At 41.6% G+C, this 19,464-nt stretch overlaps 1 protein-coding gene across 1 annotated transcript in view; it reads right to left on the reverse strand.

The window, feature by feature from the left end:
* trabd2a (TraB domain containing 2A) overlaps positions 1-19,464 on the reverse strand; it is a 74,714-nt gene that overhangs the window by 17,652 nt on the left and 37,598 nt on the right. The window contains exon 4 of the mRNA XM_084114941.1: positions 15,714-15,888. Coding sequence (XP_083971067.1) covers positions 15,714-15,888 — 175 coding nt within the window. The remainder of the gene's footprint in view (positions 1-15,713; positions 15,889-19,464) is intronic.

The raw sequence follows: 19,464 nt of genomic DNA on the forward strand, positions 1-19,464 counted from the left end.
TGAAAATGTTCAGACTCGCCCGTGTCTGAGAGAACGAGCTTTGGTATTTACAATCCCGGACATCCCGGCTCCTGCGCTAACCTTTGACTGACCCGAGATCAGGACAATACCAGAGCAAACTAAACACTATACACTGCAAAAAAACAGAAAAAATCCTGCCTTACTTAGAATTTTGGTCTTGTTTCCAGTCCAAATATCTAAAAATTCTTAAATAAAGATGCATTTACTAGATGAGTAAAATGAGTAAAATGCCATAAGTTATTATGTCTTGTTTTCTGGGGAAATAAATCTAAATTAAGTGAGTTGTTGCTTACAAAAAGCTAAATTATCTGCCAATTTGGTTAAGAAAAAAAATGTTAATTCAAACAGAAACAAGATTATTGGCAGATCATTTTGCTTGTTTGATGCAAAAACTCACTTATTTCCCCCAGAAAACAAGACATAATATCTTATTTTACTACTTTAGTAAATGCATCTTGATTTATGAATGTTTAGATATTTGGACTGGAAACAAGACAAAAATTCTAAGTAAGAAAAGCATTGTTTGCAGTGTAGAGGAGATGCTAATCTTCCAGGACCAGAGATGAACCCGGTGAAATAATCATTTACTGCCACATCAGAGCAAATAAAACTAAAAATGAGCATTTTGACTCATGCAACGAGTTCAGCATGAAGGGAAACTGATAATCTTAAAATATTCTTGTCTTGGAGTTTATATATTTTCAGAACTGAGACTCATAAAGTCATCTGAACACATTTATAGAGTTACCTGCACTGGAAAAAGGCTGTATGTCTAATGTTATTCCCATTAAAAATGTACTAGAAAAACGCATGAATGCACAAGTCGGAAATATGTTCGATACAAAGAGCGTCCAAGGACACACCCTGGATCTTTAATAAGGTGAAATGAATGGTTAGTTGTTGTTGGACGCTGGAGTTTAGGCTTTTTTTCTCTTCCTATTAGTTGTGGTGCTGGAGGTAAACGCTGTATAAAGTCCAACAAAGAAGCGAAGCCAAATAAAATCTCCCAGTGTTATTTCAGCGCTCTCATTAATACTCGCTCAGTCCAAATCTGAAGTCATGAAGGAAACTTCATAAGTCACAGGGAATTCAAAATCTTGTTATTGCTGAAGGAGACTTGAAAACCTCTTTAGATCGTCTGAGACTCGAGATCAGCTGATAAGTGGCCGACCGGCTCACAACAACTTCAACACGTTTTTACAATTCTGTGGTATTTTTGTTGGAATTGTTGGCGAGTCGAATCCGCGGAGGAATGTTTACTGGCGGTTAACATCCTTTAACACGAAGAGCTTGAGAGCTGAGAGATCAGTCCTGCGCTCGCTGAAAAACGACCCGCTGTCAGTCTGCAAAATAAACGTTCTGGAGTGACTCGAGTTCCAGAAGGAGAAGCAGAGACTCAGAGAACAACCGCTGAACACAACAGCACATCACTAACTCACAGTTGGGTTCGTCAATCCAGCGTTTTACACACACACACACACAGAACCGAAAATGAACACTCAAAGTATATGAAACAGTGTCAACATTTTTATGAATTAACAATGCAAGATTGTGAGAACATCAATGTAAACAAAAGTGAAGGACACGTGGGCCAGCGCTGCATCCTCACGGAAGTTTCAGCCTTGACAATTTAAATATTCAGGCGTAAGAGACACGAAAGGAGCTCATTTCGTTACTTGCGCACGTGTGTGTCCAAACACCTGAAGCGTCTCTGAACTGAGCTCTCTTTCCGTCACAGAACTTTCTTCAGCCGGACTGTGACGCTATTTTCTTCTAGATCTGCTGTACAGCAGAAACAAACTTTGTTGCATTATTTTCCTGTTATCTCTGTAAAGCTGCTTTGAAACACTCTGTGTTGTAAAAAGCGCTATATAAATAAATGTGACTTGACTTGACTTTCACATCCTCTGGCATTTGTATGGACATATTCAAACAAAATGATGTCAAAATGCCCGTCTTGGCAATTATACACGTATACAGTCAGTTATGTCCAAGTGAAGGTAAACAGTTGAGAAAGAACATGCATGTGTATCAGTATAGTGCAGGGAACGACAACTGGCGGTATAGTGGATCCGTGCATTGTGTCTTAAAGTGACAGCAGCCTAATATTCCTGCGGCTGACTGTTTTTAAAGGGTCATGAAACCCCAAAACACATTTTTTGAGATGTGAACGGATATGTACAGGATGCACATCACTGAACACACTAAATGCACTCATAAATGTTATCTATAAGTGGAAATTGTTTTCGATCTTCCGGGTTGAAAAGCAAACTCAAAGCAGTGTCAGGGAATGTGAGGTAGAAACGAGCCTTCGGAGTGTGTGATTGGCTGTGGCACGATTCTACGTCAGCTGACCCTCGAGATAATCTCTGCATTTATTCATGAGAAAGAGCTCGTTCAATCCAATCACTGCGCAGTTTTTGGAAGTTTGTTTTATAGGCTTAGATTTTAACCTTCAACTCAGTTTTTTTTTCTCTCCTAGGTCATATTTTAATATTCATGTGTCTGTATAATGAGTGTGTTGCAGGTTTGTGTTTTATTGGTTGTAGTCTCCCTGTTTCCACCCTCTACACTGCCACTTTTCCACAGCTTTACATTTTGTTAGTCTTTTTCCAACTCTGAGGTGAACGACCAGCATAAAACGGGGGGTTTCATGACAGTTCAATGTAAATAAACAACAAAATACAAAGAAAAATCATTCACTGCTCTTAACTTTTCTTACTTTTATAAGGATTAATCTCTGTTTCATGGCTGGTCCATTTTAAGTCACTGGCCATTGGCAGGTGTGGCAAAAAGTTAGTTTCAGGCCCTGTATACACATTTACTAGTGCGGCTTGAGTTATTAAAATAGTAGCAGCTCCCTTAATAAAACATTATCCGCACTCAAAGAGCCGAACCAGAACCTGATTTAAGTTCATTCACAAACGCGTCAGCTCCCAAACAGCAAATATTAAACAGTGAGCCGCAAATAAATATTATAAAATGGACAATTCATTAGAACAACAAGAGCACATTAAAATCCACTGCTTCAAAGATAATTAAAAAAATTAATCTACATACAAAATCTTGAATAAAACCATGTAAAACTTGAACTATGACAGAAATCCTGCCGATCTCTCCCTGTCTGAACACACACCAGATGTTTTCCTCACACATGAGGGCAGATACACAGATAACATCTGACAGCAGATTCGCTCCACACTCCTCTATAAAGACAGCAAACCTGCGTGATGCCCGAATTATAATGAAAGAGAGAGAGAATTCCAGAGTCTATAGAAGAGCATTCATTCGTCAGAATCTACCGGTTAAACACACGGATGGAGTTAAACACACGGATGGAGTTAAACACACGGATGGAGTTTATCTCGAGGGTGAAAGAGTGAGATCTACCACCTGCATCTCTACAGAAGAACGGAGAATCACAACAGTCGGGATCTGGACACACACTAGTCTTGAGATGCGAGAGTGTGAAACTCTGAGATGTGAAACTCTGAGACACAAACGGATCACGTTCACAACGAAGACTTTACATGGTCGAGAAGCGTCAGAAAATACCAGAGACACGGATTAATAAAGCAAGAGTTCAACCAGAACTCAACATTCTGTCATTGTTTACTCACACTAAACCCATATGCTGTTCTTCACTCTGGGAATGTGAGGTGATCATAAGCATCACATGAGAAGAAAAGCTCTGAGGATGTTTTTAAGCTTCTTTTGTTGGACTTTAAAAACACCGTCAGCTTTTGGACGTTTGAAAACTGAGTGTGAATGATGAGATAATTTACAGCTATTCATTAAAGTGCTGGATTTACAGCGAGGTGTGTGAGAGAGTGTGTGAGTGTGTGTGTGTGCGAGTGTGTGAGTATGTGTGAGAGTGTGTGAGAGTGTGCGTGTGTGTGTGTGAGTGTGTGTGAGTTTGTGAGTGTGTGTGTGTGTGTGTGAGTGTGTGTGTGTGAGAGTGAGTGTGTGTGTGTGTGCGAGTATGTGAGAGTGAGTGTGTGTGTGTGAGTTTGTGTGTGTGAGTGTGTGAGTTTGTGTGTGTGTGTGTGAGTGTGTTAGTTTGTGAGTGTGTGTGTGTGTGTGTGAGTGTGTGTGTGTGAGAGTGAGTGTGTGTGTGTGTGTGTGTGTGTGCGAGCATGTGAGAGTGAGTGTGTGTGTGAGTTTGTGTGAGTTTGTGTGTGTGAGTTTGTGTGTGTGTGTGTGTGTGTGTGTGTGTGCGAGTATGTGAGAGTGAGTGTGTGTGTGTGAGTTTGTGTGTGTGAGTGTGTGAGTTTGTGTGTGTGTGTGAGTGTGTGAGTTTGTGAGTGTGTGTGAGTTTGTGTGTGTGTGAGTGTGTGTGTGTGTGTGTGTGTGTGTGTGTGTGAGTGTGTGTGTGTGTGTGTGTGTGTGAGAGTGTGAGAGTGTGTGTGTGTGTGTGTGTGCGCGAGTGTGTGCGTGTGTGCGAGTGTGTGCGTGTGTGTGAGAGAGTGTGTGAGTGTGTGTGTGTGCGAGTGTGTGAGTATGTGTGAGAGTGTGTGAGAGTGTGCGTGTGTGTGTGTGTGAGTGTGTGTGAGTTTGTGAGTGTGTGTGTGTGAGTGTGTGTGTGAGAGTGAGTGTGTGTGTGTGAGTTTGTGTGAGTTTGTGTATGTGAGTGTGTGAGTTTGTGTGTGTGTGTGAGTGTGTGAGTTTGTGAGTGTGTGTGAGTTTGTGTGTGTGTGTGTGTGTGAGTGTGTGAGTGTGTGTGAGTTTGTGTGTGTGAGTGTGTGTGTGTGTGTGTGTGTGTGAGTGTGTGTGTGAGAGTGTGTGTGTGTGTGTGTGCGCGAGTGTGTGCGTGTGTGCGAGTGTGTGCGTGTGTGTGTGTGTGTGAGTGAGTGTGTGAGTTTGTGAGTGTATGAGTTTGTGAGTTTGTGAGTGTTTGAGTGTGTGTGAGTTTGTGAGTGTGTGTGTTCGAGTGTGTGCGAGTGTGTGCGAGTGTGTGTGTGTGAGAGTGTGTGTGTGGGAGAGTGTGTAAGAGTGTGCGTGTGTGTGTGAGTGCGTATTCGTGTGCGTGTGTGTGAGAGTGTGTAAGAGTGTGTGTGAGAGTGTTTAAGAGTGTTTAAGAGTGTTTAAGAGTGTGTAAGAGTGTAAGAGTGTGTAAGAGTGTGTAAGAGTGTAAGAGTGTATAAGAGTGTGAGAGTGTGTGTAAGAGTGTGTGAGTGTGAGTGTGTAAGAGTGTGAGAGTGTGTGTGAGAGTGTGTGTGTGTGTATGTCAGAGTGTGTGAGTGTGTGTGAGTGTGTGTGAGAGTGTGTAAGAGTGTGTGAGTGTGAGTGTGTAAGAGTGTGAGAGTGTGTAAGAGTGTGTGAGTGTGTGTGAGTGTGTGTGAGAGTGTGTGTAAGAGTGTGTGAGTGTGAGTGTGTAAGAGTGTGAGAGTGTGTGTGAGTGTGTGTGTCAGAGTGTGTAAGAGTGTGAGAGTGTGTGTGAGTGTGTGTGTCAGAGTGTGTAAGAGTGTGTGAGTGTGTGTGAGTGTGTGGTGGCACGGCTCTGTTCGAGTCCTGCAGGATCACGTATCTTTGGCACACACACTGCGTCTCTCGCGCTGCCAACTAAAGCAGAGCCGATCGCTCGGAGAGATGAAGCGGGAACGAGTTCAGTGTGAAAACAAACATTTGCACTGATGTTCAGATGTACAGAGGGTTGCGTGTCAAGACTGAGTTTAAATCACATGTAGATCAGCATCATCATGCAGTGACTGACAGCACAGCCGACACTGCAACGCCATCAAAAGATGTGAATAAAGAAATTACATCGTACCACCATATAAAACACTGTTTTCATATATCCCTAACAAGCTTAACGTATATCCAAGTGAAACAGCAAGAAGAAATGTGGGCGGGGCTTGACTGTGTCTGTGGGGATTGATTGGATGGTTGTGGTTTGCTATTGGCTGATGTCATGTGAGTGACAGGTTATAGCCCCGCCCACATCATCAGAGAAGAGAAGAGACGCTGCAAGAGGAACTTATTCTCATTCAAGATTACCAGGCTGATTCTGATCTCAAAGATCCATAAGTCGTGAGGAGCAGGGAATTCTGGGATTACAGACCGTCGTCTCCATTCATCCGCTAATAAATGGGCAAGCAGCACTTTCTCATTCACAGGCTCTTCAGGACAGTTTGTCTGCAGGCAAAAACATAAAACCGTGTTCCAGGTGCATGAGCTGCTGCTCGGGGTCGCGTGGGGTCAGAGGTCAAAGGTCACGTGAGCACATTCTCCAGTTACGCCAGATGGTGGGATTTTAGGGCTTTTGTTCGTCCCGCGACAGAACGCTGAAGCGTTTACAGTGTGAGGTCTTCGTTTGACTTGTTTGTTAACAAACAAATATTCATTACTTCAGTGAGCTCATTGTTTCTGCATTGAATTAGTACATACTTTAAAATAATAATATATTTTTAGCTAACTGTGATTTTGTATGTTTATTTCTGATAATACATAAGTTCATCAGTCAGTCTCCTCTGATAACAGATCACTCTAAACTGTAATGTGGACTCATGCATCTTCTGTGAAGCTGCTTCGATGTGTATACGCCATATCTATACAAATAAATGTGAATTGAACTGCAGTTTTTATTCCTGCTGATGATCAACCGCATCTGACGTGACATGCAGTGATTTCCCTCATAATGATCATCACGCTGATTGAGCTGAGCTGAACATGGACTGAATCACATCACAGCGTCTCTGAGTGTTTGCAGACCGTGTTTCTTCATCCACTCGTGAGCAGCTTCAGTCATTCATACAGCAATAACTCACAGCAACACACACATTAGTGACACGCAGAACCTGAGGATCATTCACTGTTCATCAGACAACAAACGCTTTAAAGGGGTGGATGACTATGTTTCACTTTTTAAAGTAAGGGATAATGTACATCCAGCCGGTTGTTATATCAGAATAAACCCGACAGGTGATCAGGACCAGGTCTTCATCAGCCTGGGGCCGGTTTCACAAAGCTATTTTAGACCGGTCTATAGTGTTAGACAAGTCTAAAGTTTGCTCATAGACTAGTCTAATGCAAGTTAGACTGTTTCACAAGAATAAAAGACTGACTTAATTTAGACCAAAAAAATTAGACACCTGACCCCGAGGCCAACTGAGGTCTAAGACTCTGTTACCTTGGCAACCAGCAATAAAATCAATTACATTACAAACAGCCAAAAGAAAAGGGAAAATGGCTCATAATTTAAACATTTCTTCTTGTTACTACATTCTCTGCTAAATTTCCCAAGTAAAATGTCCTTGTAACTGTTATATTCCTCCAACAAACACATATTTTCCGCTGGGGTAAACTGCACTGAGCGGTTGAATGCGCTTACTCGATCCGCCATGTTTTTTGTTTTGAAAAGTGTCTTATTTTACCCAGAATGCATTGCAGTGTAGTCCTACTTAACATAGTCAGAGTCTTCAGTGCTTTGTGCAACGGTCTGATTTAGATGTCTATCTGAAGTCTGACTATCTACTATATCTAAGCCATAGTCAAAGTCTATCTTTGTGAAACCGGACCCAGGAGAGGTTTATTCTGAGATCACACACACACACACACACACACACACACACACACACACCTGAAGGGGATTATTCTGAGATCACACACAGGCCCTGTCCCAAATGGCACACTCCGGACTTGTGCACTAGAGTCCACACTTGGTGACGTCATGTAGTGCAGCCCTATAGGGCCCTTGGCGCGAGTCCACGAGGCGCATTGAGAGGTATTTTTGGGACAGACTCGATCGGCACGCCGGAAATAACGTACTGGTTGTTGATGGACAGGAGAAATCACATTTTTGCGCTCCGACATCTTATCTGCATGTCAACTACACATCCTAATTTTACAGTTCTATATTTTGATATTGTGCATATCACCTGGGCATTAAATCTTTCTTTCTCTTTCTCTTTCTCTTTCTCTTTCTTTCTTTCTTTCTAGCTAATCTATCACCTGGGCATTAAACAATAGATATATCATGCTTATTTAAATGATGTATACAGTTGTACATAATAATAGGCTACATAATGTTCCATTTGAACTAAGATTACAATTTTAAAACATAATTTAAACATAATTTTTTCAATTTACAGGTTTCAATATTCATACTATTAGATTTTCCTTTATTTGTCCTCGAGAGGAAATTTGTTTCCACCATAGGTGCGTACATAATACAAATACAAACACACATAACATATTACCAACATAATCAAATTAAACATAAAAAAAGAAAAAAAGAAAAAAAAGAAAGAGAGAGCATACCTGACGCATCAGTGGCCAATTACCTATGTATTTAGAGCTCGTGTAGATACAGGAACAAAACTCTTACTAAACTTGGCCTTTCTACACATCGGTAACCTATACCTACGGCCAGAAGGCAGAAGGATAAAATATTTATAAAGTGGGTGTTCTGAATCATTTAAGATTTTTTGTGCCTTTCGCAATATGAGTGTCGAGACAATATCCGATAAACAAGGGGTAGGGATGCCAATAATTTTACTTGCTAAATGAGTAATCTTTAAGAATTTGTTCTTATTGGTAACTGTAAGCATATGGAAAAAACAAATGGCACCATAAGTAAGAACTGGCTCAATAATACTGCGATACAGAAGCAGAAGAAGACGTGGCTGAACAGACAAGTGCCTAAGTTTACGAATAGCTGTCAGTCTTTGTTGACCCCTAGAGTGTGCTGATTGAAATCGAGATTTTGATCCAAAATAATGCCAAGATATTTAAAATGCTCTACTCTCTCAACTATCTCTCCATTAATGATAATGCTAGAAGCATGGATCTGTGTTTTTGATGTGCTAAAGACCAGTTCCTTTGTCTTTAAAATATTGAGGTGCAGAAAGTTATCCTCACACCATGTGCTAAAATGTGCTGTAGAACGTTGATAGTCCAAAAAAGAGTCATTGTCCTCATTAAGCAGAGCAAGAATGGCTGTATCATCTGCATATTTCAAATAATGAGTAGTTGTAAATGGACTCTGACAGTCATTTGTGTAGAGAATAAAAAGGAAATTATATGCAAATTGTAGACAATCTAGAGATGGTGTAACGTATGGAAGCATAATGTTTTTGACGATTTTCTCAAAACATTTCATTATAATAGAGGTTAATGATACAGGCCTGTAGTGATTTAACTCGGATGGATGCGTTTTTTTTGGAACAGGAATAACAATCGATGATTTCCATTTGACAGGTATTGTTGAAGTACAGAGTGAACGAAGGAAGAGAGAATGAAGAATAGAGGTTAGTTCCAGGGAACAGCTTTTCAAGACCCGACCCGGAATACCATCTGGCCCAGGAGCTTTATTCGGTTTGCACTTGTTGAGCTGGAAATAGACATCCTGCCTGGTTAGAAGGGACTCATAGTTCAACTCTTGAAAGGGCAAAGAATCCAAAAGGCTATCACACTCTGCTGAGAAGTCAGAGGTATCAAAACGGGCATAAAAATTATTAAGATTACTTGCAAAGGTGGTAGGATCTGAAACATAAGTAGTCTGTTTAAAGGCTTGTCCAGTAAGGGTCCTCACACGCTGGAATGCCTGTTTGGTGTTCATATTTGCAAAGTCCTGCTCCAGTTTGTTCTTATAATTATTTTTCGCTTTAAAGATTTCATTTTTGATATCCTGATTTATTTTTTTGAAGAGATATTTTATCTGTGAACTGATCCATGGTTTTGAGTTGGAATATGCTCTGATAGACTTTACCGGTATCAAGAGATCCATACAGAATTTGATGTAATCTGTAATAATTGAAACCTGTTCATCCAGGTCTCCCTCAAAGACTTCCCAGTCTGTACATGCAAAACAGCCTTGAAGGCATGCAATAGCATCTTCCGACCATTGGGGGATGCTGCGTATTACCGATTTGCGTTGTTTCAGCTGTTGTTTGTAAACAGGAAGTAAATGGATAACATTGTGATCCGCTAACCCTAGCGGTGGGAGAGCTCTAGCTTTAAAGGCTTCCGAAATATTACTGTAACACAAATCTATAGTTTTATTGAATCTCGTTGGTACATCCACATATTGATTGAAGGCTGGCAATGAGTAGTCAAGCTGACAGCTGTTAAAATCACCAAGAAGTAGCACTGGAGCATCCGGATATTTGCTGCTTTGACATTAGCGCTTGGTGGAACATATACACAGCTAAGCACAACAGTCGGGAATTCCCGCGGGAGATAGAAAGCACGGGCGGACAGGGTGAGCAGCTCCAGGTTAGGATTACAGATCTTCTCGTGTACTTTGATGTTAGTGCACCAGCGTGAGTTGATGTACATACACACCCCACCTCCACGCTCTTTCCCAGAGTTACTGGTTCTGTCTGCCCGAAAGATTTTAAAGCCATCCAGGCTAACCTCGGAGTCCGGGACAGCCTCATCTAGCCAAGACTCAGTCAAAGCAAAAACACATGCCTCCCTGAACGATGCATCCGTGAGACATTTAGCATGCAACAAGTCCATTTTATTTCTCAATGAACGAACATTTGAGAGAATTAATGAAGGTAGCGGAGGTTTAAAAGGACGTCTTCTAAGTCTGCCTCGCACCCCTCCTCGCCTTCCTCTTTTCCTCTTTAAGCTTGATGTTGAAATTAGCTCAGGGGGAATGATCATAGATGGAATCATTTGGCAGTGGATAGAGTTGTGCAGAGATAGAAGTTCAACCCGGGAATAGGTGAGTCCTTGCCCTGCTCCGGCATCATCTAATTGAATAGTCCATACCACGGAGTCAGTTACAATCCATGTAATTATAAGGATAGTCCAAAGCCAACTTGTCCAATTTCCCATGATGGTTTTGCCGTAGTACACTCTCAGAATTAACAAAAAATAAACTCAAACAAAAAACATACAGACAAACGCACCGAGAGTGCCGTCGCAGCTAACGCATGCGCCAGACCTTCCAGACCTAGAGAGACATAATACTATGTTTACATATGACTCAGTAAAGCCCTGACATTCGGTTCTATTTATTTAACGAATCATAATGCGATCGTATTATTAAACGCGCTATTATTATGTTTGAGACATCAACCACTGGTCGATGACCATAATGTTTGTATAAACTGTAGGTAACAACTGGTAAAATGTACATTTAGGTCATAAAAACCGTAATATTTTCTTCTCAGCCATGTCAACAATTATCCGTGAGTGAAATCTCCTCGCATCTGTTGTCTGATTGGCCCTTTCGCAAGGATCCCTGGGTAGTTAAAGTGCGTGGAGCCTGCTTCTATGCGGAAGACCGCTTCAAGGGTACAAAGGGGGCGCTGCTGAGCACACTTCAGAGCGGTAAAATGCTGAATGGGACGGCCTACGGACTCGTAGACTCAGCGAGCACGCGCAATTCAAGTCCACGAGACCGAAAGTCCGCATGAAGTGCGCCATTTGGGACAGGGCCACAGACACACAAGCTCTTGAAGCTCCGCCCTCTGCGCCAGGAGCAGCAGCTCATTTGCATTTAAAGGGACAGACACACAAACGGTGCGTTTTTGCTCACCCTCAAAAATTGACAATTTTAACATGCTATATAAATATATGTGTGGGGTATTCTGAGCTAAAACTTCACACACACACTCTGGGGACATCAGAGACTTATTTTACATCTTGTGAAAAGGGCATTATAGGTCCCCTTTAAAGCTCCTCTAGTGTTCCTGAAGATCTGCTCACTAATCTAAATATTTAAGATTAAAACACACATCAATTTCTGAGTAGATCGGTGAAAGAACTCAACAAACACATCAGACTTTCCCAAATCAGAGTTTACAGAAGCTCAAATACAAACCGACCTTCTCAGCGCGTCTCATGAGTTCATTTACAAAGGGAAACTTAATTGTGTGTGAAAAGCAGAGAGCAAAAAATGTAAACTCAGAGTTTAACTACCACAGTCCCAGATTCTCCTGCCACAGATATTTAAATGCGTGGTTTCTGGGTTGAAAAACGGAGGCAACTCAATCTCTCTTCCTCCTGCTGAGAAGCGCATGTTTCAGTGACACATACACACATCGCTTTATTGGGAAAGTTCAGTTTCTGATCATCTCCAGATGTTGTGCATCATATTCCCGCAATCATTCCATCAGTAATAAACAGCAGCTCGTTCCTCCTAATCTTTTCCTTTAATGATGAGAAGTGAATTAATTTAATATTTCGGCCGAATGGAGAATTCAAATAATCAAAAGTGTGAATTCAGTTCTTGTTTTTCCAAAATTTTATTTGTTTTTCTCAAATTCCATGTTTTCCATTTTATTTTCTTTGGATTTTATATGGTTTAATTAAATTTTAATAATCAAAGAGGATGTCTAATCAATTAAATTAATAAAACTTTAATAATGTAGTGATTTATTAAAATGGTAACAATAATAGTGCCCTATGAATTTTTTTATTTATTATTTTAAATCTGTGTTGTCTGTTTTCATTTTTCAGGATTTTGCGTTTAATGAATTATAGGGTTATGCAAATTATTATCTGAAATGGTGGAAGTCAAATTAAAAACTTTAGCAATTTTATATTTTTTTATTGTAATGACATGAAATTAGAACAATTCCTTTAATTTTTGGCAACAAAGAGCTGCACAACAAAGGTTTACTATTTAAATTAAAACATTGATGAAAAATTGTGTGATATAACTTAAAAAAATAATGTTGTAAACCATATTATTATTATTATTATAGTAATATATTTCTGTTATAATTTCTTCAAGTTAAACTGAACTTTTATTTCGGCAGGTTGTCGTGAAGAGCCTTCCCACGTGTTTTTAATTCTGTTTGTTCATTATGGTTTATATATACATTTTTCAGTTTTATGTCTAATTGGTTGAGAATTTATTGTACATATCAGAAAATAACCAGGCATAATTAGTCGAAATCAATGATTGTTTTGATGGTGCAGAATATCATTGAACTGAATTCAGATTCAGATCCAGATCATCCTGTGTGTGTTACGATCGGATCATTTCCATAATGACCAACACAATCTAACAACGGCAGCGCAAATTAGCATATGGTTTAAAAACATGCTTTTTTGGGGCGCAAAATAATGGTGCAAACCTTAATAAATCACCTTGCATGATTAATATAAATCCTCTCCTCCCATAAATACTGCGTCTGAAAGCGAAACTCCTAAATGCATATGCAATAAGATCAGCCGCAGAAATAACCCTGTCCTCGCCTTTTCAGCGCTAGTTTTACATGAGTGTCTTTAGTAAATCCTGACAGTAGTTTTTTAACACCAAAATAGTGTTTGCGCTGGAGAAGCTGTTAGTGAATCTGCTCTTAGTCTCGGATGAGGCTTCGGCCCCCAGAACCAGGAGAACGAGTCGAGGACTGAATCAGGATCACTTACACACTCCTCTCTGACGGCGTCTAGTGAAGAACAGCATGAAATACAGCCCTTGTTAGTGTGTGTAGAGCTGCAGTCATTTCTGCTTTCACTCACTCACTCACACACACACACACACACACACACACGCATCTCTGCTTTCACTCACTCGCTTCCTGTAGACACACACACTCAGCAGACTGTGACCATCTGCTTCAACCTCTGCACCCCGACACACACACACACACACACACACACACACACACACACACACACACACACACACACACACACTCCAGCTTGCCAGTTCTAGAAGGCGTGAAGGTATTATGGAAACACTTTACAATAAGGGTACATGAATAATCATGTACTAATACCTGTATGAATAGTTACTTCAACATGGACTCATGATGAGTGAAAATATGAACTTCATTATGAAATTATTAGTTATTAGTACATGATTATTCATGTCCTGTTATTGTAAAGTGTTACCGGTATTATACAGTTTTTTACAATCACTTTGTTACTATTTTCAGAACCTTGATGTCATTTTTCACAACTTCTAGACACAAAACTCACAACCAATGATCAAAATGCACATTTTTCAAAACTCTAACCCTTTTCTCAATTGCTTGGATACAATACACATAAAACTTAGATCATTTGTTCATTCAACAAAAATCACCTGTTCAATATGACACAACTTAACAATAGTACTACTATTTCAAAAGGCAATTCACACATTACATTTCAAATGAGTGTCTATTCATTTCCTTCCAATGATCTAACTATCTATTGATACAGCTGCTCAAAGTGATAAGTAACTGCTGCATTACTCTTAATGATGTAGATGAGAACCTGTGGCCAAATCCACAACACAGAGTTGATGACAATGTAGAAGTACAGTAATCACTCCTGTTTTGTTTCTTACAGTACAAGCAAGTTGAGGAACACTGCATTTGATGTTTTACAGTACTGTCTTTTCTTTTCTATTTCATAGCTAATTATTTTTGCTTTGATTCAAATAAACCTATGTTGTGATTGTACTGTAGTGTTTTGCATCAATATATTACAAACTTTGTTCAGTGATTCCACTGTGTCTGTAGTATTCTCTCTATACTGCAGTACTTTTACAGAGATGTATTTACTGTACATGTAGTGCCATAATGAAACCTGTATCTCCTATTCTGTTCTACAATATTTAATGATTGTACGAACAATGACACAGTGAAACTAGCGGTTGCTTGTGTGTGGGTGATCTATAGTTATGTTTCAATGGTGTTTCACAGTAAATTTGTTTTTTGAACCAATGATTGTGCAAGTGCAAGATTTCTTTAAAGATGTGAATGCACAATGCAATGTTCTGAACATTAGACAGCCTGTGTTACAAGTGATAACCGTTGTGAGTTTTGTGTCTAGAGTTTTGAAAAATGACATCAAGGTTCTGAAAATAGTAGCAAAGTGATTGTAAAAAACTGTAAACTAGCTTACATATAAAACTGCTTTGAAACAAGTATACAATAAGTAAACAATAGTATATAGCCGTAGCAAACAGCCGAGGGAAGTTCACAGTCAAAGCGTTTAACACACCAGAACAGAGTCAGAGCGCTTGAAGTCACGTCTCCTCCCGTTTCCCAATCGTTAAATGAAGCAGAATATGATTGCATGTGATTCTATAAGTCGAATAGTCCAGCTTCTCTAAACCAGCAGAACCATCATTCTGGCCTGTAAAGATCATGCGGTCGCTACTCGACTGAGAAGAATTTGAGTCATTTGTTCTAAGTAGCTTTAATCAGATTTCCACATCAGTTGATGTAACGCCGCTGATCTACACATGACCTCACGCTGAACCACAGAGGGTTTATTCTGATGGACGGCGGAATAATCACAGCTACAAACATCTCTTCTGAGGAAAAATCCATTTCTCAGGGCTTTAAAAAGTCAAGATTCGTTCCTAGAAAGAGCATAATCTCATTTAATCTTGCGGCATGAGCACACGATTACATTTACGCATTTGGCAGGCGCTTTTATCCAAAGTGACTTAGATTGCATTTCAAGGTACACATTTACATTCATATCAGTTCTTGCTTTCCCTGGGAATCGAACCCATGACCTTGGCATTGCAAGCGCCAACCCTCTACTGTTTGAGCAACAGGAAAGACATTATTTTTTTATTATTAGAAGCAGTGTTTGCGTTTGAGCCGCGAGAGGAAAGCTGGTGAACGCTGGCAGATATTCACATCCCGAGGTCAGAGAGGATCCGCATCAGAGAGTCTCGTACCTGAGCTGGAAACATTTCATTACATTACTAACCCTACAAACCTGAGAGAGAAAGTGCAGATGACAAGAAGAAGGATCTGGGAATCTTCCCGAGGGAACCTGACCTGCTCCGAAGGCGAAGAAGAAGCTCCTGTCGGGCTGTTCCTGGAGCAGTGCTTTAACCCGTCTCCCCATCCTCTCGTTACGCTTGTAGATCAGCTCCTGACGGAAGTATCTGTCGATCTCCTGCGCCGTCTCCTGATCACTCGCCGGGAGAGACACGTTCCTGAAGTTTGGCACCTGATTATACGGAGAAAGATTCAAAACAGTTTAATCAAGATTCCTTCTCATCTGAAAACAACATCAATCCTGTTTAAGGATGTTTAGATATTTACACACTCACACACACTCACACACATATACACACACTCGTACACACACACACTCAGAAACACACTCACACACACACTCACACACAGACACACACACACACATCCTGTTTTAAGGATGTTTAGATATTTTTACTGAAAAATGAGACTCGTAATGATTGTGTAAGAAAACTTGTTTCAGCAGTGTGTTATCAGTCAGTGATTGGCCACAGCATTAGTGATTCCAGTGCACTATAGCCGATTCCAGTTCACTACAACTGATTCCAGTTCACTACAGCTGACTCCAGTGCACTAGCGGCTGTTTCCAATTCACTACAGCTGATTCCAGTTCACTAGAGCTGATTCCAGTGCACTAGTGGCTGATTCCAGTGCACTATAGCCGATTCTAGAGCACTAGCGGCTGATTCCAGTGTACTATAGCCGATTCCAGTTCACTACAGCTGATTCTAGAGCACTAGCGGGTGATTCCAGTGCACTATAGCCGATTCCAGTTCACTAGAGCTGATTCCAGTTCACTAGAGCTGATTCTAGAGCACTAGCGGCTGATTCCAGTGCACTACAGCTGATTCCAGTTCACTACAGCTGAATCCAGTTCCCTCAAGCTGATTCTAGAGCACTAGAGCTGATTCTAGTGCACTAGCGGCTGATTCCAGTGCACTACAGCTGATTCCAATTCACTAGAGCTGATTCCAGTTCACTAGAGCTGATTCCAGTTCACTAGAGCTGATTCTAGAGCACTAGCGGCTGATTCCAGTGCACTACAGCTGATTCCAGTTCACTACAGCTGAATCCAGTTCCCTCAAGCTGATTCTAGAGCACTAGAGCTGATTCCAGTGCACTACAGCTGAATCCAGTTCACTAGAGCTGATTCCAGTTCATTAGAGCTGATTCCAGTGCACTACAGCTGATTCCAGTGCACTCAAGCTGATTCTAGAGCACTAGCGGCTGATTCCAGTGCACTACAGCTGATTCCAGTTCACTACAGCTGAATCCAGTTCCCTCAAGCTGATTCTAGAGCACTAGAGCTGATTCCAGTGCACTACAGCTGAATCCAGTTCACTAGAGCTGATTCCAGTTCACTAGAGCTGATTCCAGTGCACTACAGCTGATTCCAGTGCACTCAAGCTGATTCTAGAGCACTAGCGGCTGATTCCAGTGCACTACAGCTGAATCCAGTTCACTAGAGCTGATTCCAGTTCACTAGAGCTGATTCCAGTTCACTACAGCTGATTCCAGTGCACTCAAGCTGATTCTAGAGCACTAGCGGCTGATTCCAGTGCACTACAGCTGAATCCAGTTCCCTCAAGCTGATTCTAGTGCACTAGCGGCTGATTCCAGTGCACTACAGCTGATTCCAGTTCACTAGAGCTGATTCCAGTGCACTCAAGCTGATTCTAGTGCACTAGCGGCTGATTCCAGTGCACTACAGCTGATTCCAGTTCACTCAAGCTGAATCCAGTTCCCTCAAGCTGATTCTAGAGCACTAGAGCTGATTCCAGTGCACTACAGCTGAATCCAGTTCACTAGAGCTGATTCCAGTTCACTAGAGCTGATTCCAGTGCATTACAGCTGATTCCAGTGCACTCAAGCTGATTCTAGAGCACTAGCGGCTGATTCCAGTGCACTACAGCTGAATCCAGTTCACTAGAGCTGATTCCAGTTCACTAGAGCTGATTCCAGTTCACTACAGCTGATTCCAGTGCACTCAAGCTGATTCTAGAGCACTAGCGGCTGATTCCAGTGCACTACAGCTGAATCCAGTTCCCTCAAGCTGATTCTAGTGCACTAGCGGCTGATTCCAGTGCACTACAGCTGATTCCAGTTCACTAGAGCTGATTCCAGTTCACTAGAGCTGATTCCAGTGCACTCAAGCTGATTCTAGTGCACTAGCGGCTGATTCCAGTGCACTACAGCTGATTCCAGTTCACTACAGCTGAATCCAGTTCCCTCAAGCTGATTCTAGAGCACTAGAGCTGATTCCAGTGCACTACAGCTGAATCCAGTTCACTAGAGCTGATTCCAGTTCACTAGAGCTGATTCCAGTGCACTACAGCTGATTCCAGTGCACTCAAGCTGATTCTAGAGCACTAGCGGCTGATTCCAGTGCACTACAGCTGAATCCAGTTCACTAGAGCTGATTCCAGTTCACTAGAGCTGATTCCAGTTCACTACAGCTGATTCCAGTGCACTCAAGCTGATTCTAGAGCACTAGCGGCTGATTCCAGTTCACTACAGCTGAATCCAGTTCCCTCAAGCTGATTCTAGAGCACTAGAGCTGATTCCAGTGCACTACAGCTGAATCCAGTTCACTAGAGCTGATTCCAGTTCACTAGAGCTGATTCCAGTGCACTACAGCTGATTCCAGTGCACTCAAGCTGATTCTAGAGCACTAGCGGCTGATTCCAGTGCACTACAGCTGAATCCAGTTCACTAGAGCTGATTCCAGTTCACTAGAGCTGATTCCAGTTCACTACAGCTGATTCCAGTGCACTCAAGCTGATTCTAGAGCACTAGCGGCTGATTCCAGTGCACTACAGCTGAATCCAGTTCCCTCAAGCTGATTCTAGTGCACTAGCGGCTGATTCCAGTGCACTACAGCTGATTCCAGTTCACTAGAGCTGATTCCAGTTCACTAGAGCTGATTCCCGTGCACTCAAGCTGATTCTAGTGCACTAGCGGCTGATTCCAGTGCACTACAGCTGATTCCAGTTCACTACAGCTGAATCCAGTTCCCTCAAGCTGATTCTAGAGCACTAGAGCTGATTCCAGTGCACTACAGCTGAATCCAGTTCACTAGAGCTGATTCCAGTTCACTAGAGCTGATTCCAGTGCATTACAGCTGATTCCAGTGCACTCAAGCTGATTCTAGAGCACTAGCGGCTGATTCCAGTGCACTACAGCTGAATCCAGTTCACTAGAGCTGATTCCAGTTCACTAGAGCTGATTCCAGTTCACTACAGCTGATTCCAGTGCACTCAAGCTGATTCTAGAGCACTAGCGGCTGATTCCAGTGCACTACAGCTGAATCCAGTTCCCTCAAGCTGATTCTAGTGCACTAGCGGCTGATTCCAGTGCACTACAGCTGATTCCAGTTCACTAGAGCTGATTCCAGTTCACTAGAGCTGATTCCAGTGCACTCAAGCTGATTCTAGTGCACTAGCGGCTGATTCCAGTGCACTACAGCTGATTCCAGTTCACTACAGCTGAATCCAGTTCCCTCAAGCTGATTCTAGAGCACTAGAGCTGATTCCAGTGCACTACAGCTGAATCCAGTTCACTAGAGCTGATTCCAGTTCACTAGAGCTGATTCCAGTGCACTACAGCTGATTCCAGTGCACTCAAGCTGATTCTAGAGCACTAGCGGCTGATTCCAGTGCACTACAGCTGAATCCAGTTCACTAGAGCTGATTCCAGTTCACTAGAGCTGATTCCAGTTCACTACAGCTGATTCCAGTGCACTCAAGCTGATTCTAGAGCACTAGCGGCT

This window comes from Abramis brama (assembly GCF_963993115.1).
Source record: "Abramis brama genome assembly, chromosome: 5".
NCBI classification, from domain to species: Eukaryota; Metazoa; Chordata; class Actinopteri; order Cypriniformes; family Leuciscidae; genus Abramis; species Abramis brama.